The sequence below is a fragment of the Scophthalmus maximus genome, chromosome 5 (assembly GCF_022379125.1).
Source record: "Scophthalmus maximus strain ysfricsl-2021 chromosome 5, ASM2237912v1, whole genome shotgun sequence".
Classification (NCBI taxonomy): domain Eukaryota; kingdom Metazoa; phylum Chordata; class Actinopteri; order Pleuronectiformes; family Scophthalmidae; genus Scophthalmus; species Scophthalmus maximus.
The window spans coordinates 6,852,518-6,877,066 of NC_061519.1; the positions used below are offsets into that span (position 1 = coordinate 6,852,518).

Here is a 24,549-nt window from a genome sequence, read left to right on the forward strand (position 1 = left end):
CAACAGATTTCCATTCAAATCTTGCCAAGTCTTGAATCGACGCATGGAACGTTGTCCTGCCCGTTTCAAACCGGGAGGACAAAAATAACAGAAATCTGTCACGGCAAAAACTTGCAGAATGCATTGTTGGACACAGTGTATTGGAAATGACAGTCAATGCTATGAAAACCTGTAATCCGGTCCGATTATCAACCCGCCCACACTTGATTAGAGGGCTTTAACGTTAATATAAGTTTGATGATGTGAAGATAAGTCCCTATAACAGTTGATGTGCTGATAGTTTGAAACACTAGGGGGCATTATGAGCCCTGTTGTTCAAGCCATCCAATGCTGGTACAGTCAATCATTTAAGTCAGCAGTATATGCTTTCAAACGCATCAAACCTTACTTTAAAATATTTGACTATAACTATACAATAAATATTAAATGTTCTCCCCGTGTATGCGCGGGTTCTCTCCGGGTTCTCCGGCTTCCTCCCACAGTCCAAAAACATGCAGATCGGGGTTAGGTAAATTGGAGACTCTAAATTGACCGTAGGTGTGAATGTGAGAGTGAATGGTTGTTTGTCTCTGTATGTGGCCCTGCGATAGGCTGGCGACCTGTCCAGGGTGAACCCCGCCTCTCGCCCAATGTCAGCTGGGATTGGCTCCAATTGTTCGGAGTCGGAGCCGCGACCGCTGTACATGTGGCGCCGGCGCTACCAGGTCTGCTAATATAATCAATAATTCACTATTTGAATAATGGTTTGTAAACTTTATATAATTTGAGCATCCCCTTACCATCATAGTGTTAGACTAATCAACTTAATTGAAAAAAAACATTCCCCCAAAATTTTGGGAAGGTTGAGAAAGTCTGCTTTAATGTATCAAATTCCTGACTGTACAAAACTTTATATTGAGATTAGCAGAAAGTAAAAAAACAAAACGAGAAGCTGATGTTATGATTTGTTCGGACATTTAAGACACATGCAGAACGTTCGCTGAGAAATTAGACCTGCACACCCGCCTAGGAACCATCGTGTATGTGGGACATTGTAACCTCTGAGAAAGTCTTGTGGAAAACTGCAAGGGTATGGTGAGGCTGATGCCGAGGTAAGATAGACTGCTGGGAAATAGGAGGAGTTGGGCGCTGCCAAGATGGCGACGGCTGAGCCGCTGCTGAGCCGCCCACTTTGGTCTTCAGAAGCCTATGGGTGACGTCACAGATGCTACGTCCATCTTCATATCAAAACTTAATAATGTCACATGACATTTTCAAAACATCAAATCTCGGAAACAGGTGCACAACAGGATGTTATTAACAGGAAATGTAATAGTAAAGTGTATTAATAATAACAATGAACAACTCTATGTAGCACTCGTGATAACAACATTATTTAGTTATTTATAAAGACAGAAAGGTGGCGCAGAGTGTCTATGTGAGGTGTCTACAGTCAAACGGTCCTTTTGCAGAGGGAGCCCCGCTCTCTGTCCAGTGTGTGTGTGTGTGTGTGTGTGTGTGTGTGTGCATTTTCTTATTCATTGGTGCATCGGTATATTACGTAACCACTGTACCCACACATGGCATGTAAATCAGCGTGACGTCATAAACAGCAGCTTCCCCATGTCGTATTTGATACACGAGTATCACACACACACACACACACACACACACATTCACCATGACGCAACAAGCACACAGACCCACACACACACAGACACACACACACACACACAGACAGCGAGTGTGTGTAGGAGATTATAAAGTTAAGTTTCAACGCCACAAAAAACCCCCCACTAATCCTCTGAACGGTTGGATAAGACAGTCGCAGATGACAGATGTGCGTGTGTGTGTGTGTGTGTGTGTGTGTGTGTGAGAGAGAGAGAGAGAGAGTGAGAGAGGGCATCCATCCTATGAGAAGTGTGCCAGTGTGAGCGTGTGAGGCGGAACATGTGTGTCGCAAATGTCTCTAAAGCTGCTGTTCTCTGATTGGCTGCTGCCCACATACACTCAACGTGTACCCCACTGAGATGTGTCTGTGTGTGTGTGTGTGTGAGAGAGAGAGAGAGAGAGAGAAAGAGAGAGACAGAGGGAGATAGAGAGGTTATAAAGGGGGAAGAGAGATGAATGGTATCAGGGAGCAGAGAAACACAGTTGATCACGTCTGTAACCACTGGCAGCCTCACAGCAGCAGCAGCAGCAGCAGGTGAGGTTCACACATCCCACATGTTCACTGCGCTCCTGGGGCCTGCGAAACATATTCATAATAGTGTGATCATGGAATGATAGCCGGTGAAATGATTCCTTGCTCGGCCAGGAAGTTGTTACCTCGTCGTGTTCCGTCGGTTGTGTCCATCTGAGGGGAGAGTTGGTTCTGTTGTTGGAGCTAAGCGTTAGAGTGATGATGCCGCATGGACTGGGGTTTATTTACTGCAGCAGCTGGTGATACTATGGTCCAGGTATGAAGACATTGTGAAGAAGTCTGAGAGCTGCTACATTGTCTTCATATTCTTTAAGGTGAGCCAAGTTAAGGACAAAACTTGGGAAAGGGTCAACAGAATATTGATATTCAGCTTTGGAAGACTTAGGAGCAAACAAAACATGGCATTGTTCCGTCTTTAAGTTTCACATTTGACTAATTCATTTGCAATCTAATCGAACGGGACACACTCACCAGATGTGGATGTCTGGACTGAGACACAGAGACCTGAGTGCTTCGTCTCTGAGTCGCTTTTATGGACAATCAGGGAAATGTGTGTGTGTGTGTGTGTGTGTGTGTGTGTGTGTCATCGGTCAGTGTTGTGCACCTTGACACATGGACTTGAAGTCAGCTTGTTCTTTGATAAACACTTGGCCCTGTGGGGAGGAGGTTTCTGTTTGAAACCTGTCTGTAGCAGAGTCTGTAGCATGGTGCTGGTCCACTCACTTGAATGACAAATGCTAGTAAAGTTTTTTTTTTGGTAAAGTGCCACCTGAATCAGGACTGTCATACCCATAGACTGTCTATAAAGATTGAAGACGTGAAAGCCCCCCAAAAGTAAAGCCAAATCATCTGGATCGCCCCCTGGTGGCTGCGGTATAGGTCACTGTGAGGACATGTTGGCCGGTCCTCACAATGTCACAGGACTTTTGAGGGTCAAGACCTGGTTTTGGGGTTAGGCATCTAGCTGTGACGGTTTAAAGGGATAGTTCAGTGTTTTTTGAAGTGCGGTCATATGACTTACTTATGCATAGTTAATGCGTAACACTGTGGAGATGGTGATCAGCGAGTTTGGAGGAGAAGTGGATGTGGCGAAAGTTGGAGTCCCACTGTTGCAGAGGGGACCGCCAAAAAACATAGTTTTCGACACATTTTTAAATGCTTACCAGTTTGCCGCCAAACAGCCGTTTGTGTTTGCACTTTTTTTCAAGCATACTTTCGGCCATGTATAACTGCGCCAACTCACGCAGCGTATCACTCCGCAGTTCTTCTACCGTATACTCTGGGTCATAAAGGTATCCTCGTACGTCCACAGTGAACGGCATGCCTTCGTCATAATCATAATCACTCATTTTTGTTTTCTCGTGTCTCTCTAATCAGCCGCGGTAGCTCTGAGTAGAACAGCTGATTTTGCGCGAGTTGGCGCAATGATACACGACCGAATTACGCTTGAAAAAAAAGTGCAAAAATGAACGGCTGTCTGGCAGCAAACTAAAGCAGTGTTTTTTTCGGTTTTTCGGTGGTGCCCTCTGCAACAGTAGGACTTTCGCTACTTCCAATTCTCCTCCAAACTCCGTAAAAGGACAGCGCTGATCACCATCTCCAAGGAAAAGTGGAAAAGTATTTGATCCTTGATCGTCTGATACGCTCGGAAGACCAGTGAGAGGAGAAGGGAGCTTTTACTCTGATGGGTTTAGTGATGAGAAATGATTGATTCATCTTGCACAGTATCACATCCAACCGCAAGTTTCACGTGGAATCATACAAAGCGCACGCGTAAGCCTGAAGGTCCTTGATGGAATTTGCAGAACCCTAGTGCAATATTTGTATCTGTGTCGCTGTACAGTAATAACTTCCCCATATGGGATGGGGGGGGGGGGGGGGGGGGGGGGGGGTCATGCATCGCTAGTCCCATTGCTTGATTGATCCGTGTGAGTGGAATACAGGAAACACTGATGATGAGGAACATCATGTGTGTGCGTGCAGCACAGTGTCGTCCGACTGTGACCTTGTGTTCCTGGTCAAAAGAGAAAGGCATCACATAATGATTTGCGCTGTTGAAAAAAAAAAAAATCCACCACATTGAAATACAATCACAACACAAGCCTTTTTTTTTTTTTAAATGGACTGTTTAATTAAACACTGGATCCGATCCAGTCAACTCTACTGGAGGGATGAACACATGACATCATGTGGTGTCACTCACTGTGTGATTTACATCACCGACAACATGATGTCGTTATGTTATCTCCAACCTGGGTCACATCACTTAAAGACCCTCAACGTACTCAAATGCTTTTCTTACATTAGTAAATAGATTAGTGTAAATTAATTTGGTTCTTTGATATGTCAGAAAATGACGGGTTCCTTGAGCCCAATGTGATGCCTTTTATATCTCTTGTTTTAGGCAACCAGCGGTTTAATACCAGAAGATTTTGAATATAGAATTCTACAAATTAAGAGAAGCAAGAAACAATTTGACTTATGCATACGACTTCAACAAATGTTTGTCTCACGATCAGCCAACAGATCAACTGATGTCTAGTGTTTCCTATAAATTACCTAAACTGTGGCAGCCAGCCTATTCTTATAATATCCCGCCACACTTACAGAATAATCCAATGTTTTTTTGCCCTTTTCATCATAACAAAAAAAGTTGGTATTGATATCAGTTGGACTATCCAACTGCAGCACCAGGCCAAATCCCACAGTGGCCCAGCGGACGCCCTCTCTGTACAATCATGTCCACGGGACGATCACAGCAATCAACCCCCATTCATGTGGGAACCATGACATGGTGACTGTACGTACTGTAATCTGCACCAACGCTTTCAAATTGGAAACAAATCCATTCTTATCGAAACTGTGTTTAAAACAGTCCCAGAAGTGCCTGGTGGATGAAAAACAAGGTTTGTACTTACGGCAGAGGGTTCAAAGCAGACTGTGGCTAGATTAAATGTCAAGTCGTTACATGAAGAGTCTAATTTGGTGGCAGTTTAAATAATGATTTTGTGTCTGAAGGTCAAATCTGTGTTTTGTGACGGAAGAGCAACTCGTCTCCCTCTCTTCCAGCTCATCTGTCTGTAGTCCAATCTCTCTCTAAGCTGTAGTCCTTGTTCATCCCCGTCACTGTCCTTTGTTATGCGTGTGACACACTGGACACACACACACACACACACACACACACACACACAGATGACATAACAGTCTGTCAGTCTGTGTTGAAGGTGGTGGCATTTAATTTAATTTCATCCATCACACTCTTTGGATGTAAAAAAAAAAAAGAAGTTTCAGTCAGTTCCCTTCACTCTAAGGATGAAATCATTATCATATAGGGTTCCTCTTTTTTATGTACCAAGTACAAAATGAAATAAATTTTTTAAAGAGATACTTTACACCGACTGACTGTAATGTCATGAAACACACAAGCACACATCACACATTTCATTGGGCTTGCCATCTGACATGAAGTCTATTTCATTGGGACTGATTCACTCAATTCACCCTCCGACCCTCTCTCCCCGCGAAGCAGCAGTCCGTGAAATGCGCTGACTTTACTCACCTTCACGTCTCTGACTGAGACTCTTCATTCACAGGAGCTCCCGCTGTCACTCTGTGTTTACGTGGTTCAGACCCGTGCTTCACACAGACAACAGATTTCACTCTGACTCTCACTGGGGCGGGAGTCAACCGCTGGAGATCTTTGAGGTCTGGACCTTGATGGTCCATCAGCACAAATGGAACACGCACTTTATTCTGTGTTCTGGGGATGTCACTGAGCCCCTACTGCCTCACATATCCAACCCAACCACCCCCTCATGGATGGAGTATACAGTAGGCTTAGAGATGGGAGTAAAGTCACACTTTCAACAGTCCTATGAGGTACGTTGCGACACATTTGGTTGTTTTTGTTAGTTCACGCAGTGAGTGTGTGTCGGGCGGTCGTATTGACGTGCAGGCATAAGAGCCCCACGCCCTTGGCTACTGTTCAAGTGTTAACACACAAATATCACGGAGTCTGGAGGAGAAGTGGAAGTAGCGAAAGTATGAGTCCCACTGTTACAGAGGGGACCACCGGAAAACGTCTTTTTCGCCACATTTTTAAATGCTTACCTCAAAAAAATTAATTGTACGCTACTGTAAAAATACAGTATTTAGCATACAATTGAACAGATATATTATTTTAATGTAAGCATTTTCAAATGTGGTGGTCCCCTCTGCAACAGTGGGACTCTGACTTTCGCCACTTCCACTTCTCCTCTATACTCCGCAAAATGACGTCACTGATCACCATCTCCATAAGGTCACATACTAACTATGGGTAACTAACTCATACAACCCCACTTCAAAATCACTGAACTCTAAAACGACCACATTGGTGGTAATAAGCTGCTTGAACATGATTTCAGCAACACGTTGATATACAATACCTAACCTAACACCATTAGTCAAACCTCTCTGTTTCTGCGTTTGGCGTCAGCAACTTCACTACCAACATTTTCACGGACTTGAGGCGGTGTCCACCGACTCACTGATTATTTTACCACCACATGAATGAACTGTAAGAAACGTACTGTTATTTATATATACATAAATACACAAACATTGAAAATGGAATTGTAACCATTGAACAACACACACTTAATTCTGCTGTGTTCAAAGTGTACCAGATGGTGACTCCGTGGGACTGTGGATGGGAGTGTTACGTCCCTGTGTACAGTATGTGGACTACTGTGTTTCACAGTGCGCGAGCCTGGGGGGCGGGGGCCGCGTGAAGAGTGATGCTATCGGATGGATGGATGGATATGGAGAGAGAGAGGGAGGGAGGGAGGGAGAGGGAGAGAGAGAGAGATGTCCAATACTGCCAATATGAATTTATCTCTTCTGCTCTAATTCACCGACCAGATAAGAGCACAGCTCAATGTATCCTTTCTCTCTCTGTCACTCGCTACCTCTCTCCACCACACACACTCACACACACACACTCACACGCGCGCGCGCGCCGCAGCCGCATGCGTCCGTCCTCGCGCCAGCGGGTGGCCGCCTGGCTGCTCGCGCTGCCGTCGGGGAGCGGCGGGGAGGAGTGCGCGCGCCGCGGCCGCCTGGAGATGATCTCGTTCTGGCTGCTGTGCTGGAAGCTGTTGGTAGGTGAGCGCGCCGCGCCGGCCCCACACGTCCGCGGGCGCACTTCGTCGCCCTCCTCCTCCTCCTCGCGCGTCGGGGATTCGTCGCGGTCGTCGGCGGACACCGCGCGTGGCCCGCGCGCGCGAGGCGTTTCGGCTCACGGCCGGAGCCGCCGTGTCCTCGGCGTGCGTCCGCGCGCTGATGCGTCACGATGTGGGTCCGACGCCCGATGCTTTTTTCGGATGCTCCTCTTATGTCACACTCGGTTCACGACTCCGCCGACTCGACACAAGAGCCGAGACGCACGGATATTGCGGCACGACCGTTAGAATGATGAAGAATGTAATAGAGTGGAGGGTGTACGATTGCATAGCAGTGAATTGTTGGATGCTTTACTGATACGGCGAAATGCCGTACGTTCCATAAAACACATGATGCTTATAGCTGCTCTATAATCCTCTCACAACACACACACACACACACACACACACACGGAGAGAGAGAGAGAGAGAGAGAGATGATTATAGGGATGATGCTGTCTCCAGCTGTTGATGGGGCCAGACAGAGTTTGGAGGCCAGAGGCGAATTCTCCTCAAGGGCAATGTATTTCTTTGAAAAGAAAAACTGGGCGTTCATATGTTCCGAGGGAAGTCCACAGAGGTCAGAGGTCAGAGGTCCACCAATAATCCTGGAGGTTTCTAGATCAGATCCAGACAGGCGCTGATCGGAAGTGTGGATTAGAGCTGGGTTAAAAGATCTGAAAGTGATTAACTTGACCACAAAATCATTCTTTGATCGATCATAACCAATCATGCTCGTTTCATGTTTTACGATCAGCTGCTTATTTGAATACATTTTTTAAAAATGATACGTTGATAGGTCAAACAAATGACACAAAGCATAAAGATGCTCGAATGTTGTCATCAGAACTGAACGGTTTGAAATCGGAGCTTCAGTGCATCATTGTTCCTCACTAGTGTGGAATCCAGCCCGTCATAAACCCATCGTGGGCTGGAGTCGGATTTGCTTCTGAATCTCTAACCTGGCAGGATGACAACACGGAGATGCTTAGGCAGCTGTGATGGACAGGGTGTTGGTTCAGCTGGGCCCGTCGCTCTGTGCGTGTAGGCTCATTGCCACGGGTTCAAACCATAAAACTTGTTTGTATTGACACTACTTATAACACTGCCACAGAAGTCAGTTACAAAGAGAGACTGTATCTTTTGAGCTCAGGTTTTTTGCTGCGGCTTTAAAGTCTGGAGAACACCCGGGAGAATTGAATTGCGCCTGCAGATATGCGCTGTACATCTGACGTAACGGTGAGCCTCAGCGAGGATGTGGGCCAGACACGTTCGATTCCTGTCATGAATTGATCACCTCACGCAGAGTTCAGTCTGATTAAACTTTGACTTGTGAAATCCCCCAGACCTACGGTATCAGTGCAGTGTGTGTGTGTGTGTGTGTGTGTGTGTGAGAGAGAGAGAGAGGCTGAAATTCTCTTTCAACATCCATATTTACATAACCGCATGATGACATAAGAAGCAGAGCTGTGTACAAGGGCATAAAAAAAGTGGCTGATAGCCTAGGCCACCTACTCGCTGCCAATCCTGCTTTGGCTGTGTTTGTGCTGTTTCACTGTGAACAACGAATGTAATGGTACATCAGTTTCAACAAGTCATTGTGTGACGGTATTCAAACCTGAGCAATGACCAGCGTCGAGCAGTGACACAATACTTGGTATGGCATCACGGTAATATCATTTATTTTGTCAATAATTAGCAGAGCCAGATATCGATATTAGGGAGTACATGATTCCCGATACGATACATCGGCCGATATACATATACATATACATATATGTATATATATATATATATATATATATATAAAGGGTAGCTCAATTCAAGCAATCTGGTTGGTTCATAGCCGTGGTATATTGAGCGTATACCACGACTATGACGTCGAATCAGTTCAGGTCCGTATCCCTCCGCGACGGAGGAAGTAACGACGTAAGTAGCGAGTAGCTGAGGAAACTTACGAGAGCTCAAAGCACACGGTGAGCTTGAATGGCGTTTTTGACGTGGGCCACCAAAACGCCTGCGCACTTAAATTGCCGGCGAACCCAGCTACCAAGTCGTAGCCTTCTTTTGCTACGCTACAGCGTGTGGCATAGCAACCGCCGTGCACTGTGCAGGCGGCCGGGAGGGACTACTTTGTTGGTATTTGTTGTATTCAGGCTTTTTTGACGAAATAAAAAAAAAAATCAAATTGTGGTGTATGTGTATTACTTTCATTTCGACATACTTGTAACCGTTTTATAAAAGCAATAGCTCACTTGAGGCCGTGGTATACGCTCATTATACCAAAGTTAAAGGGGGACCGAACAACGGCCCTTAACTGTGGTATAATGAGCGTATACCACGTTCCTGTCGTGAACTATTGCTTAAATCATTTTTTTCTAAAATGTCGTTATCAAACCATGACAAAAAGAAAGAGTAATTGAGGCTTGATATTTTAGTTTAACTGATGAACTTTATCAGAAATGATTATAAATTGAAAATGCAAATACAGCCAAATACATAGAATGTCTAACAAACATTTATTTTACATAAAATGTGAAAACATAAATCCACATTAAAAAGGCTCAAATCAGGCGGCCGAGAATATCGGTCAGGCTCTTAAAATATCGTCTGATACAGATTTGTGTCTGTGAACGTCCAAAAACGGCTGATATTCTTGACCAACCGATATATCGGTCGGGCTCTAATAATTAGAGTGACAATTTGATATTTAGTAAGTGTTATGCCCTTTCTAATCCGTGTAAAGCTGTTCTTTTGATGATGATGATGATGATGATGGAGGATTGAATTTAGTTTTGTCTGTTTCCAAACCTCAAGTTCGAACGAACTACTTCAAACAGTCTGATGTGCTCAAAGACTGTAGATGTGGAATAAGTACAAGTCACTCCTACTTTGTACACTTTTCATGAAATTCGGCCAGCACAGTCTGAATTATGACCACTTTTTTACTGGCGCAAAGGTGGGAGTAGTGTGTCTCTGTTGTAGCCCTTTCCCCCGGATTCATACGGACTCCAGGGACAGTAAGTAGCAATAAGTCCTGGGACTACGACTGAGCATGGCGTTCAAAATTGGCACATTCTGATTTATAAAGCCATACTCGGTCTGATTCCTTCTTATCTACCGATGTACATTCTTCAAAAAGGTACAGGAAACTATTGCTAGCGCTCCCAGGACTTATTGCTACCAACTGTCCCTGGAGTCCGTATGAATCTGAGGAAAAGGGCTTTTAGGTACGCCGCCCCCTCGGCTTGGAATGACTTGCAAAAGGAATGTAAGCTCCAAGAACTGGTCTCATCGGACACTTTTAAATAAATCTTAAAGGACATTACTGGCTGCAAATGCTTTGACTGTTGATGAATGTTGCCTCTTATTTTTTAAAATTATTTGATGTATTTGTATTCGTCTGTAGTCACTGTTGTATGTGCTGCTAGGTTGGCTAGGTTTAGGCATGAAGACTTCCGTGCAGAGGATTGGTTACATTTAGAAGTGGTCCAAGTTTAAATTGGATCCTTCTATTACAAGACCTTATTGTAATTTTACGACAGTAAAAATTGTGTAATGGTCATGATAAAAGGAAAACATTTTTGCCTTTCGAATTCACACAGGAAGCGAACAGAGGTCACCGGTGTCAGAGTCCTGTGTTGTTGACCCATCCATCCATCCACCCCGACCTCCTCCTCCTCCGACAGTATACAGACTGTCGGATACTGCATCACTCAAGTTCCTGCCTCGCTCCCGTCATAATAACTAAAGCAATTGTGACAATGCGACACTGAGGCCTGGAGTTTTTAGTACTGAGGAAATTAAACTTATACAACAAGGCAAACGTTTTCTTCACACTTTATAGATCTAACCGTGGGATGTCACACAAAAAGAATGTTCTGGTGTCTAAATAATCAGTTAGTCTTCAAGCACCGACCAAATGAAACAAATCTGATTTAAAAACCCGTCGGACAGAAAAAATACCTCACCTAGTTTCCACATAAGCTCTTGTTCCAGCTGCATGTTGACGTACAGTATATACCTTTATGATCGGTACACTGCAGTCCTTTTGTCCCTTGTGTTTGTAGATGTGCTGAACTGACGCGTCAAACAAATTCAGCGCGTACGAATGTGATTATTGTGATATTTCTGAAAGTAAAACTAATTTCAGCAGCTTGCCTGCCTGCCTGCCTCGGCATCTATATTTGTGTCGCCATAGCAACAATCTGTCACCAGCACATGCCTGGAACGACAGACCGTAATAATCTGCCTGCCCACTCACAGCCAACGCGCTGCCGCCATGGTAACGATATGAAAGGTTTGATTTGAGCCCATCAAACATTTCTAGGTCATATGTGCCGCTTTCATCTGCTCTGTGTGTACAGTGTGTACTCTGCTGTTATGGATGTGTGTATTCATGTTTGAATGTGTCTATGTACATATGTCTCGATGTGGATTAATAATACTGTGTATTCTTCCTCCTATATACTTATATAACTATATACCATACTTTAGTGTTTGGTTTCTTATATATACTTTAATATTCCACACAAAAAGAATCAGATATACAACAGTGTATAATATTCACTATCATTTTAGGTCTGTTTTTTGATTGATACATGAGTAGACCCATATGAATTTTTAATCACCGATATTAGGGAGTAAAAAATTGCTGATACAGATAAATTGGCTGATATATATGCACAAAAAAGTTAGTTATTCCATAGACGTCGTTATCAAACTCTTATGACAAAGAAATGTAATCGAGGATTCATACTTTACAGTTTACCGTAAACCTTATTATAAACTATAGCAAGTCTATAAATAAAAAGAAAAACACAAATGCAACCACGTGTTTTCTGTATTGTTTATTCTGTAAGATGAAAGTTCTCATATTGGTAAACATGAACACAGGTACCAGTGAGTCTGTGAAAGGCTGAATATCTGCCAACCGATAAACCAGTTGGGGCTCTGTGTGAAACAAGAAGAACATTTGCTTAATCAATTAAAAGTTGAGTGATATGAAATCATTTTTGCTTAAATAAGTCAAAAACTTGCTGAGTCAGAATTGTGTGTTAGCATCTGTAATATTGTGAGGTCACAAAAGGGCCTAGAAAATAATGTATGTTGTGATTTGATGCTATAGTAATAAAATTGAATTTACTTAAAAAAGCATGTACAATTATTTGATACATTTTTACATATGATCAAATCAGACGTAGTATATATATGTATACATACATACACACACACACACACACACACATTATTGATGTATTGTGTGTATTAAATTCTCATTCTCATTTTTTGCCATATATCTTTGAGTATATTATAATTAAGGCTGAGATATAGAAATGACACTATGTATGTATCCACAGAGAGCCACAGCTGGTGTGAGGAGGACAACAGCTGAGCTAACTGACGGTAACCCCGACAACGGCAGCTCTGGCAACAGTCACCCTGTGGACGATTCTTCCAATCCTACACAGCCGACGGATCCAGTTACCATGGAGATCAGCTCCTCACCACCACTAGCAGACCTGGAGAGAGACAACCTTTTCAACTTCCACAACCAGGAAGTGGAGGAACTCCAGTACCCAGAGTTCCACGGGTTGGAAGAAGATGCAGAGGGAGAAGATGGAAAAAGGGAAGGAGACGAGTGTGACTATCTTGTTTTTGAGATAGAAGAAAGAGGAGGTGAAAGTGAAGAGGGACAAGACGCAGCGAGAGGAGAAAAGGAGGGAGGAAGAGGAGAAATTGAGGGAGAGGATGAACTGAGAGGAGAGATAGAAGGAGAAGAAGGGAGAGGAGAAACAGAGGGGGAAGTTGAAGAAAGTGGAGAAATCGAATTTGAAGACAAAGATAGGGGAGAAGTCAAGGGAGACGATGGAAGTAAGGTAGAAACCGAGAGCAAAGATTGTGGGAGCAGAGAGATAGAGGGAGAAGATGAAGGAAGTGGAGAAGCAGAGGGAGCGGGAAAAGAAGATGCTCTGTCGGAGCTTCTCTTCTTCTCCGACAGTCCACTGTGCCCCCCGTCCTCCTCCGAACACCCGACTGTCACCTCAGAGCAGCCAGCGGAGTCGGCCCTGTTGCAGGATGCCTGGGTTCACGACCTGGGCGACAGGGATGACCTCAGCGACGGTCACCTGAGCGACTGTCTCCAGGCAGAGTTGGCCGTCGTGTACTCGGACAGTGACGCCGGAGACGACCAGTGGGCGTCCTTCACGGCCACGGAGGTCAGCCAGCAGGAGCAAACGTGCGATGGAGAGAGCAAGCAAGAGGAGAGAAGAGAGGGGGAAACAGAGGAGGAGAGGAGGGGAGGCAGGGATGATGATGATGGTGATGATCAGCAGCAGACGATGAGGAGAGAGCTTTTCTTGCAGTCTCCTTCTGCCAGCTCCACAGCCAGCTCCTCGGACCCTGACAAGAGGGTTGGTTCGCCTTTCTGAGCGTTGTGTAATATTAGTGACTTCATTTGATTATATGCCATAAACTTTTTTCAGACAAAGTAGATTTTGTGCCTTTGTGCCCCAGTATAGAAATTCATATTGGATGATGTACTTATTCCACCATGGTGATCAGTTCAGTGTCAGTATTTTCCCCTGGGATTCCTTGCTACATTCATTGAAACAAACACAATGTTTGAGACATGCACTGTACCTCATCTCCTCGCAGGCTCCTGCGGATTTCTGCGTGCACCAGGAGACGCTCAGTGCCAACGTCTCCACCGAGCATGTCGACTTTCTGCTGGCCCGCCGGCAGTGGAAGAAGATGGAGGAGGATGTCAAAGGTCAGCCCATCCCCAAACCGGGGCTCAGGGCTCAGGGGAGCTTCCAGGGCACCCACACGTCACTGTACCCCCCAACGCGCAGCCCCCGACTCAAACACAGGTAGAAAACTCAGGAGTTTTGAAATTTAGTATAGAATTGCAAATGGTTTTAGTTGCTTAGTTTAGTTAGACTCAAATTAAAATAGTACATGTGAAATTCAGTCCAGTCATGAACACTAATTTCAATCACTATGACCAACAATGATATATAACTACAACACTTAGACGCTATACACATGTCTGTGAGATACCTGATCTCAGGTACTGTCGATTTAATGTTGTCAAGACTCATTTCTTATAATTGCGTGGTTTTTTAGCGTCAAAGAAAAGGTGTCGGCAAATGAAGACAACCCTTTCCTGTCTCGTTTCACTTGGTTTCTCATAACATCTTCAAAATGTCAACCTGCATTGGAATCAGGTCGGGCTCACTACATGTGTTTATTTTCTATGTATGATTTAATACATCTGTATGTAATTCTTGCTTGATCATAGACCTTGTGGCGTTGAAACGGTGAGTTGATCAACAGATCAACTCACAGAAATTATTTAGCAGCCATTTTAATCGCTGCTTCATTGTTTAAGGCCTTTTTAAAAAAAAGGAAAACTACCAATAGAGTCATATAATACCATATATTATTATAATAATAGTATTTTATTGTTAACTGTACTAAATAGCATGTTGGTAAGGAATTTTGGATGCAGCCAATGGCTGAGTGTTGGCTGATGCTAATGGAAATGCTAAGCTAACTTCAACAAAGGCAGATGGAATAACTCCACAGCAACTGGTGATGTATATGGAGTAGGCAGCTTCGTTGTACCGAAGCAATGATGCTATCGTGCTAACGTTAGCCCGCAGCTGCTGTTTCCCTCCCGTTGCCCTGGCCGGCCTTGCACTTCACGTCACAAATATCGCAGTGAGCGGTAGACTTTTGAAAAGCTGAACCACACTTCTCATTTTACTGACACGCTAAGAGACGTGCTAGCATGTGGCGCTGCAACTCTAGCGTTTCACGATTTTTTTGGGACCAAACAGTAATTCATCAATTGATAAAGCAATCGGCAGATTAATGGATAAGGAAAATAATTGTTAGTTGCTAACTTAAATTGGTACATTTCTATCCTGTTGTATCAAAATTTATTCAAAACCAAAACCTATGATGTTTTATCATGCTTAGAGATGAAATGGAAAAGTTATGTGGGACTGATATACATCTTGTTCTTTTTTAAACCGGAAGGAACCATATTTGATCCATGCTACAAATGCACAGTGATTTATAGTTTATTCATTTGACTGTAAATGAACCATAATGTACAAAATGAACATCATGTATTGAAGAAGACTTAAAACTAGAGATTGAACCATAAACTCCTCTGGAAAATGTTTACTGACGTTATAAATATAAAGTGACTCATAGAGTCGCCCTCTGCTGGTCAGTACACAGAATACAGGCTTCAGTCACTTCAGCACTGGCTTCTCTTTTTCCGGACCCCGTTGACTTCGCCCATTTTCATACACAGTCTATGATCTTACTGTAACCTGAGATGGGATTCTTCCTCTTCTCTCAAAGGGATATCCATCCACCAATGCCCCGGGAGCCGCCGCTGTCCTCCACTCTGTCCCCCAGTTCAGAGGACTCGGGCCTGGATGACCCGTCGTACCGCAGCCCCCTGGAGGAGCCCGAGAGCGCCGTGGAGAGAGAGATACGACTGACTCTGGAGAGAGAAGAGAGGCACCGCAGGGAGAGGGGGAGGATTGCACAGGGTCTGACTGTACCCAGGTACAATAAATACATCCATCAATAGAGATTTTTTTGTACTTTAGTACAGTATAAGGCTCTTCAGTTTTTCACCACATGATGAATAACATCGTGGCACCAGCCGTAGCTGAAGCAGGATGCCGTAGCAGATGTGCAGGAGAATGTGAATCTGTGCTGTATTGATATGTCCAAAATATCACTCACAGGAAGTTACAAGAAAATAAGTTAAAACCAACAAGACTGAAATGTTTCTGTGTAAAGAATATAATAACATGAAATGCACAAGTTGAGAAAGTAGTCAAATAATAATTGAATTTCAGAAATGATCAAGTGTATATACGTATGGTGCTATTGGCCTTTTCACATATTAACATGATGATGATATTGATGCCCGTGTATTTAACAATACACGGGCATCTGCGTTTTGGTGGAGCCGCTACATGATATACTGTAACTTCATAAACCACACAAGCCCGTATGACCCAAGTATGTGAATGAGAGCAAATCCAGCAGACAATGATCGATACGAGCTCCACTCTGTTCCCCAGAGTGTCTGCTGTGTGCTGCTGGGCAGGTAGTGGTGTGTGATTTAATCATGCACATCCAACAATCTATACATATGATAATAAATATAACAAGCTTTGAATAAATTTTGATGCCATAGGTCTTGACGCACACCAAATTTGAGGTTTGTAGTGTTCAGTCTGTCGACGGAGTTCTTAAAAGTATGACTTGCTAAAATGTCCAAATTTACACACTACAATCGAAATGGTCGACTTCCTGTTGGTCGGAGGTAATGGCGACCTTTTATTCTTTTGTTGGGCCCGATATGATACACGTGCCTACCAAATTTCGTTTCTCTACATTTAAGGCAAAGCATGGGGGAATGTGGTAAAGGGCATTATTGAGTTATTCAGACACGCCCATGCCCGAGACCCCCAAAATATCAAATGTATCGGGCAGGTCGGAGCAGGTTTAGTTCCTCAAATTAGTGATTTATTTGTTGAATGAACTGACTTTGTCCAAAAGTTTCCAAAACACTTGGTGAGCTTTTTCTGTTCTGTGATCAGACCATCCAGCCTGCAGACAGGACGCTCTCCACCCCGACCTCCTGCCTGCCGCACCCCCACTCTGTCCGTCTCTCCTTCCCCTCCCTGCTCCTCTACCCTCCCCCGATCCGTCTACCATGAAATGACCGCCAACAACGTCATCATCCTGGAGCCCGACTCCTCCAGCTCCGCCTCCAGGAGCCGCCTACTCTCCTCCGCAATCGGGGGTCTCTCCGATTGGCCGATGAGCCTGGACGCGGTGCCCTCGGCCAACGTCATCGTCGTGGAAACCTCCAACTTGATCATTCGCAGCGCCTCCGAGTTCTGCCTGAGCGCCGCCGTCGCCGCCGCCCCGGTCACGCTGGAGACGCAGGAGAGCACTTTCTCGTCCAATCCGTTCTTCAAGCTGCGCTCGCTCAGCAGCCAGTCGCTTGTGGAACGGGAGATCAGGATGGTGAAGCAGAGGGAGGAGGAGTGGAGGAGGCAGAGGGAGGAGATGTGGAGGAGGAGGAGAGAGGAGGAGTGGAGGAGAGGGAGGGAGAGGTACGAAACTGTGCTGGTGTCTCCAGGCCTGAATGATAACATCAGCTTCAATGGTACGTATGATCCACATATCTGAATATGGAAATTAGGCCATTTATTGGTTTCTATTAGAGCTGCAACAGGTAATCGATTAGTAATTGATTACTAAATGAATCGCCAACTATTTTAATAAATTGTTCAATTAGTTTTTATGATTCTTTTTCCAATAATCTCTGATTTCCGCTTCTTAAATGTGAATATGTTCTGGTTTCCTCGCTCTTCTACGACAGTAAACTACATATCTTTGGTGTGTGGACAAATAAAACATCATCTTGTGGGTTTGGAAACACAATCAACATTTTTCACCATTTTATTACATTTCATGGACCAAACAACTAATCGATTAATCAAGAAAATAATCAACAGATTAATCGATAAGGAAAACAATCGTTAGTTGCAGACCTTGTTTCAATCTTATTCTCTCATCTCATATCATAATTGAATAAAATTTACATTGATGAATTCAAAAGAGTAATTCACAAGTTTGCAGACGATGGTGTGTTTTACCCTTCAGTGAATGGAACACTGTTGTCTGCCCGAGGTATAGAGCTGTGCAGTGTTTGGTTTGATATTATGTTTGTTTCAATCTCAGGATCATTAAATGAAACAATAATTGTCTTTCCTGTTTCATTGAATTGTCCTTCTGGTTACTTCACTTTTAAACCAGTGCCAGAGGTTCCAGACAGATGTGTCTCCTCCCCTTCATCCCCGTCCAGAATCCGCAAAATGGAACGATCCAGTTTGTCTTGTGACCATAAGGTTGGTTAACACACACACACACACACACACAAACACACACATTATTTACGATATCCATCTATCTCACTCTGTAACTCTACAGGTACTGTGTATGCATACTTTTTACTAATAAAAGGGGCCGTAAGCGACCCTAGAGAAAGCTCGTTTCTCTCTTTGTTGTCGTTGATGTTGTCACTGCTCTGGTCGGGCTCGAACCCACAGGGTGGGGTTAGGTTAGGGTCGGCCTAACCCTAATACAGCTCAGTGTTTCCCCTAGGATCTTTTCGATGCTGCTTATCGATCCGGTACTTTACCAGTTCTCTTATTGGTTCTTGTTTCCTTTTTAGTAGAAAAAAATGAAACCAAATGAGAATACAATGGAATGGACAAATGTTTTGTTTCCAGCACTGTACTCTCTAAATTGTTGAACACTGAACAGCAATATTTTGAACAAATAATTAATATAAAGTAAACAATGACGTAGCGACATAAAAAGTAACACAACTCTATATTTACAGTCAGACTGTTGGACTATACTGGTGTTAAGGGTTGTAGGTCTTACATTATGAACCGGGTCACTTCTCCTCAGGCTCCTCCCACAAGCTGCAGCTGTTGTCTCTGACTGGGACCAGCGGAAGTAGAGTTTACTTTCACTTTCACTTTCACTAAATGTTTCCAGAGATTGTTCGTTACGCTTGTTACACTTGTGTCGACGAGTGTTGTCTCCATTCATCTTTATTTATTCAAGTACGAGACGTTCACTCTCAGGAGCAGGTGAGTGTCTCTGTGTGTGTCGGGCAGTGAGAGCTGGCCACGCCCCCTGCACAGCAACTAGCGAAGATTCATCATAGACAAATTAATTAATTTCTTCAATACCATTAGCCGCATCGATAACGTCGGAGCTTATTGATACTTCAGTCTTTCATAATTTAGCCCGTTTAATACCTGTATTCTGTTCCCATCCACAGATGAGACGCAGCCCAATCTCCTCTCGTTAAAAAGAAACAATAATAATTCAGGAGCGGCGGTCAAAATCGATGTTTGTAGGGGAAACACTGCAGCTCAACACCTCAGTGAAACAATGTCAACACAAAGTGAACATTATGACTTATATTGCATATACAGTACCTGCACAAGTAAACATCAAACTATTTATTCTCTATTATCTGCAACATCATGACTTTTGGACGGTACACTCTTAAACTGCTGCTGATTTCATTTCTCATGTATAAATACATGACAATTGTGTGCATACATGTACACGGCATGTTGTATGTTGGGTAATTGATGTCTTCCTTCACTCATTCATTCATTCGTTACCGTTATTAATTGTGAACTTTCTGATTTGTTAATCAGTTGGACTGATTCATTTTTGAATCCATTAGTTCACAATTCCACAAATATATTCATTATTCATCTACCCATCACACCTCTTTCTTTTTCCATCCATCCATCCATCCATCCAACCATCATCCTGGTTCCAGTGGTTTAGCTGAATCTCCCCCTCCCCCCCAGTTCCCCGCTTTCCTCTCTTCAGTGCCTCAACGACAGAACGCCATGGCACAGAGATGGGAGGCCTCCCTTTTAGCCAATCAGAAGAAGGAGTGAGCAGGGCAGCGTTCGACACACCATCGCTTATTCCTCACTTTGCGCTTAACACTCACACATTCCTGTCCTTCAGCGATGTGCTGCAGTGAACTATGAGTTCTGTTCACTGGTTTGACACATTAAGATTACTGTACTGACCGGGTCTGGGTTCACATATTTTAGTTGTTGAAAAAGTGAAATAATGATTTTCTGCATGCTGTCTATGTAACAGTATGACAATGGAAGGTGAAATGCTTTTCTTATACATATATTAAGATCTTTCTGTGGCACATTACTTGAGGGTGTATCAAAATAATAACCGAGTATAAAATTGTAACCTTAATAATACCAGTTTTGACTTGGACCAAAGTTATCTATAGTGATTTATGCTGCGTTCCATTATACTTCGGAGCTCGGAACTCGGGTTTATCGTTCCAGAAAAATCTCGGAACTCGGAATAACGACCTCCGAGGTATAGTGGAACGCAGCAAAACTTTGGGAACTGGTATCAAACACTTCTGCATTCTCCTTTAATATTCACTGCACTTTCATTTTCTAGATGTGAAAAATTGCACTGGTGCAACTATTTATTGATACTGATTGATTTTTTAGTACTGTGACTGACTGTAATACAGTGATTTTCAAAGCTTTCCTGGGCAGTTATACATCAATTTCTGACTTTTGATTTAATGCGTTCATAATTTAAAGTGAGACATTTGAAAGCATATGTTTATTTTAAAATGCATTGGAGAGATTCCAGGGACATGCTAAAAATAATAAGCATGTTGTTCTTTTCATATGGCAAAATGTATTTTAAAGGTTCCAATCCAGACTTTGAAAATCACTGCCTTAGTAAAAATTTTATTATGGACCAGATTTCCTGCGCAGCCACCAAACAATGATCATAGAATATAATCTGGGTCACATTGTACCATATAGACTTCAGTCACTCAAGGCAGCCGCATTCACTTCTGAAGATATACAGTAGGGCTACATCTGCTAACAAAAAGGTAATTATAGCACATAAGAGTCTGTGTGTTCAGACTGAATGCTCACTCACGAGCCCGAAACTGAGCAACTGAGGAGGCCACACACTCATGCTGTGTTCCATTGTACCTCGGAACTTGGAGCTCGGAAGTCAGGGTCATCATTCTGTCGTAATCTTGGAATTCATGCTGCCTTCACATGCTAGTTGGAAGATCCACATTCTCACGTGGGAAGTTGGAATTACCAGAATGTCAAGTTCAAGTACTTTTCTATCGGAACGAAATTGAAAAAATGGCGAAATGGCTTTTGTAATAACTTTGCACCACGCTAGCAGACTATAAACCATTTGTTATGGATAGAACAAGTCGGCAACTCGTATTTACCATAATTCCGTAAGCATATGAAGGGAGCATTACACTCTGAAGGTCAGAGGACATTCATACGGAAGCTGAGATGAATGGCCGTGTTTTCAATTTTTTTTTATCTTGAGATAAGAACTTATAATCTTGTTATGACGAGTTATTATCTGAACGAGTTATTATCTCGTTATAATGACTTACCATCTCGAGATAACGAGTAACGAGTTATAATCTCGAAATAACTAGTTGTTATCTTGTTATAACGAGTTATTATCTCAAGATAACGACTTATAATCTCGTTATGATGAGTTATCATCTCAAGATAGTTTTCTTGTGATAGCAAGATAATAATTCTTTATAACAATACAATAACTCGTCATCTTGAAATACCGGCAATTTAAAAAAAAACTTGCGAGCAACATTCACCACCCTGACTTCCCAGTATAATGGAACGCAGCATTCTTCTGAGGCTACTTCGTTGTTCTGCCAAAAGAGAGCGACGTGCTCCTAGTTTAAAACTAACATATGTTGCCAGCTAACTTGAAGCCGACGTTTGCAGTTTGGGCTGAAACTCTCCAGCCGACACACAAAAATCCACATTCAGTCTGAACACACCTTTATAATAAGGTCAAATCTTTGTTTGATTTTTGTGGATGTCATTACTACATTTACAGCTCAAATGTTTTTTTGTTTTAGGAGTATTAATGTGGTGCGTATAGCATAGCCCTGTCTTTCTCCATAGACTCCGTCTATCTGTGGCTCTGCTGCTATGGCGACAAAAGCAACACTTCCGAATGAATCCGATATTCTAACCCTAATGTCTAGTGAAGATTTTTACATATTTTTATGTCCTGTCTTGATTCCTAAAAAACAGATTTATCGTCTTGTATTTTTGCTGCATATATTTATGAATTGAGCAGTGCTTATATATATATATATCTATCTATATATAGATAGATATATATAGATAGATAGATATATATCCTTGGAGCTTTTATTTGTAAAAGTTTTTAATATATTGCGTCAGAAGGACTAACTGAAATTGGAAGTCTGCCATGTATTTTCAATGAGACGAGGTTGGTGCGTGGTGTATGCATGTGTGTAAGATTGTGTATAAGAAGCTGGTCGGCTCCAGAACGAGCTCACTCCCTGGACAGTCAGCTCAGAAATGGGATGACTGCCAAGGTGAAGTCCCTGCTAGCGGCAGCGGTTTCCGCTGTCATCACTATGTCGTGAGAAGAGCCGCACACGGAGGCCTGTCCGAACAGACGGTCACGTGGGGATCTACTCACTTAATTTGGCTCACTCACATTTTTTTTTTACACACAGAATTGTTGCATCTCAGGGCCGGAATGAAACGATGACTGTATCGGCCTACACGTTCAGGTGGATGATTATGAGTTGTGTTGGAGTTCGGCGTGTCGGTGTGTCACTGTCACTTTAATAACCTGTACGATGGCCCATATTAAGCACTACCGCTACGCTCAGTGTCGGCCCTGTGATGTCATCGGAGTCGGGGGTCTTGTGTTCACATTCCATACCTGGTTTGACTTCGGTTGTAGCTTTTGTGCACTTCATGCTGTTTTACTAGTCTGGAGTAGTTCTAGTTTGGAGGAGAAAGTATTTAGTCGTAATGTTCTTTTACTTTTTCAGATTTTCACTTGTCAGGTGTGTTGGTGTTCATACCAACTCTGAACTCATACAAACAGCTGACCTGACTATTGCACCATTTCCTCACTAGTGTCATTTATTCTGCTTCTCAATATTACTTTTGTTCATTTGAGTTTCCAGTTATTTATTATTGCCAAATTAAAGGTCTCAAAGGTGATGCCCTCTTCAATAAAGCGTGTGACTCCTGAAAACTCCTGTGTCTTTTATGGTCTGTTTTTCTGTCTGCAACTCTTTATTATTTGAAAATCTCTGTAGACAGGGATCAGATTAGAAACTCTCCACAGTCCTGAAACCACATAGTGGACTGCGACTTCTGCTCATGGAAAGTTCTGCATCGTTTCAAGTTATACAAATGCATGGAGCCATCACTGTTAACAGAGGCGATCTGACGAACAGGAAATCACCTTCAACTCTTCTTTTAAAAGCTGCATATTCCTCCAGAGACGGTGACGAAGAAATAAAAAGCATCGGTGGAATATCAGGTTTCTATACAGTCATATATCATACCACAGAACAGAACATCAGCGGGCGGAGTGACTTTCTGCATGTTCTGTACATCTACACATGAGGTAACAGGAGGAGTGACTTACTGTATGTACTGTACATCTACACATGAGGTAACAGGAGGAGTGACTTTCTGCATGTACTGTACATCTACACATGAGGTAACAGGAGGAGTGACTTACTGTATGTACTGTACATCTACACATGAGGTAACAGGAGGAGTGACTTACTGTATGTACTGTACATCTACACATGAGGTAACAGGAGGAGTGACTTACTGTATGTACTGTACATCTACACATGAGGTAACAGGAGGAGTGACTTACTGTATGTACTGTACATCTACACATGAGGTAACAGGAGGAGTGACTTACTGTATGTACTGTACATCTACATCTCTACATGAGGTAACAGGAGGAGTGACTTACTGTATGTACTGTACATCTACACATGAGGTAACAGGAGGAGTGACTTTCTGCATGTACTGTACATCTACACATGAGGTAACAGGAGGAGAAGGAGGAGCTCTGACAGATGAAGGCAGCAGAACAGAAGAGCAGCTGGGTGTTGAACTGGTCAGATGGACTGATCTGTACCTGACACACACACACACACACACACACACACACACACACACACACACACACGCACACAATGAATTCAGGTTGGATTTTCTCACAGAGCCAATACACAGGCTCTGATTATTGCAATGCTCTACTTTCAGGTCTCTCTGAAAAGAATTTAGGTCAATTACAACTTCTCCAAACTGCAGCAGCAACGCGTGTTGTCCACTACCTCTCTACACTAGCTACCTGTCAGCTTCAGGTCTTCTGGTGGTTGTGGCCTTTTAATTATTCCTCAGGTTAAAACTTAAACCCACGGCAAGGCGTCTTTTTCCTACCATGGCCCTCGTCTGTGGAGCAGCCTCGGGACCACCAGAGGGCAGCACAGTGTTTAATCTTACTTCTTTTTTTAACTTGTCCTTTTATTTATTTTCAGCCTATTTTTACTGTTTGATAATATATATATAATCATTATTTAATTTAGTCTCATTACTTTTTAAAAAAATGTATTCTAGTTTTTAGCACAGTATATTTTATTTTGTGTGTGTGTGTGTAAAG

At 43.1% G+C, this 24,549-nt stretch overlaps 1 protein-coding gene across 5 annotated transcripts; it reads left to right on the forward strand.

Annotated features, from left to right (window-relative positions):
* The first annotated feature begins 2,066 nt into the window (after positions 1–2,066).
* Positions 2,067–23,118, forward strand: si:ch211-153l6.6. Of its 5 annotated transcripts, none has more exons than XM_035635474.2 (7): positions 2,067–2,185; positions 12,744–13,796; positions 14,041–14,255; positions 15,763–15,972; positions 17,022–17,596; positions 18,250–18,341; positions 19,836–23,118. In XM_035635474.2, exons 2-7 carry the CDS (start codon positions 12,873–12,875, stop codon positions 19,926–19,928), a joined length of 2,109 nt encoding a protein of 702 aa, XP_035491367.2. In that variant the 5' UTR covers positions 2,067–2,185; positions 12,744–12,872; the 3' UTR covers positions 19,929–23,118. The 5 variants fall into 5 exon arrangements, with proteins under 5 accessions (XP_035491367.2, XP_035491363.2, XP_035491365.2 ...); XM_035635470.2 differs by lacking the exon at positions 2,067–2,185 and adding an exon at positions 7,053–7,323 and having other exon boundaries at positions 19,805–19,937; XM_035635472.2 differs by lacking the exons at positions 2,067–2,185; positions 19,836–23,118 and adding exons at positions 7,053–7,323; positions 19,677–19,804.
* Positions 23,119–24,549: the final 1,431 nt, after the last annotated feature.

Coding starts and splice junctions, on each gene's coding strand:
- si:ch211-153l6.6 (XM_035635469.2), top strand. CDS start 7,192: ATGCGTCCGTCCTCGCGCCAGCGGGTGGCCGCCTGGCTGCTCGCGCTG. Junction 7,324..12,743: donor TGCTGTGCTGGAAGCTGTTG/GTAGGTGAGCGC, acceptor ATGTATCCACAG/AGAGCCACAGCTGGTGTGAG. Junction 15,973..17,021: donor CAGGGTCTGACTGTACCCAG/GTACAATAAATA, acceptor TTCTGTGATCAG/ACCATCCAGCCTGCAGACAG.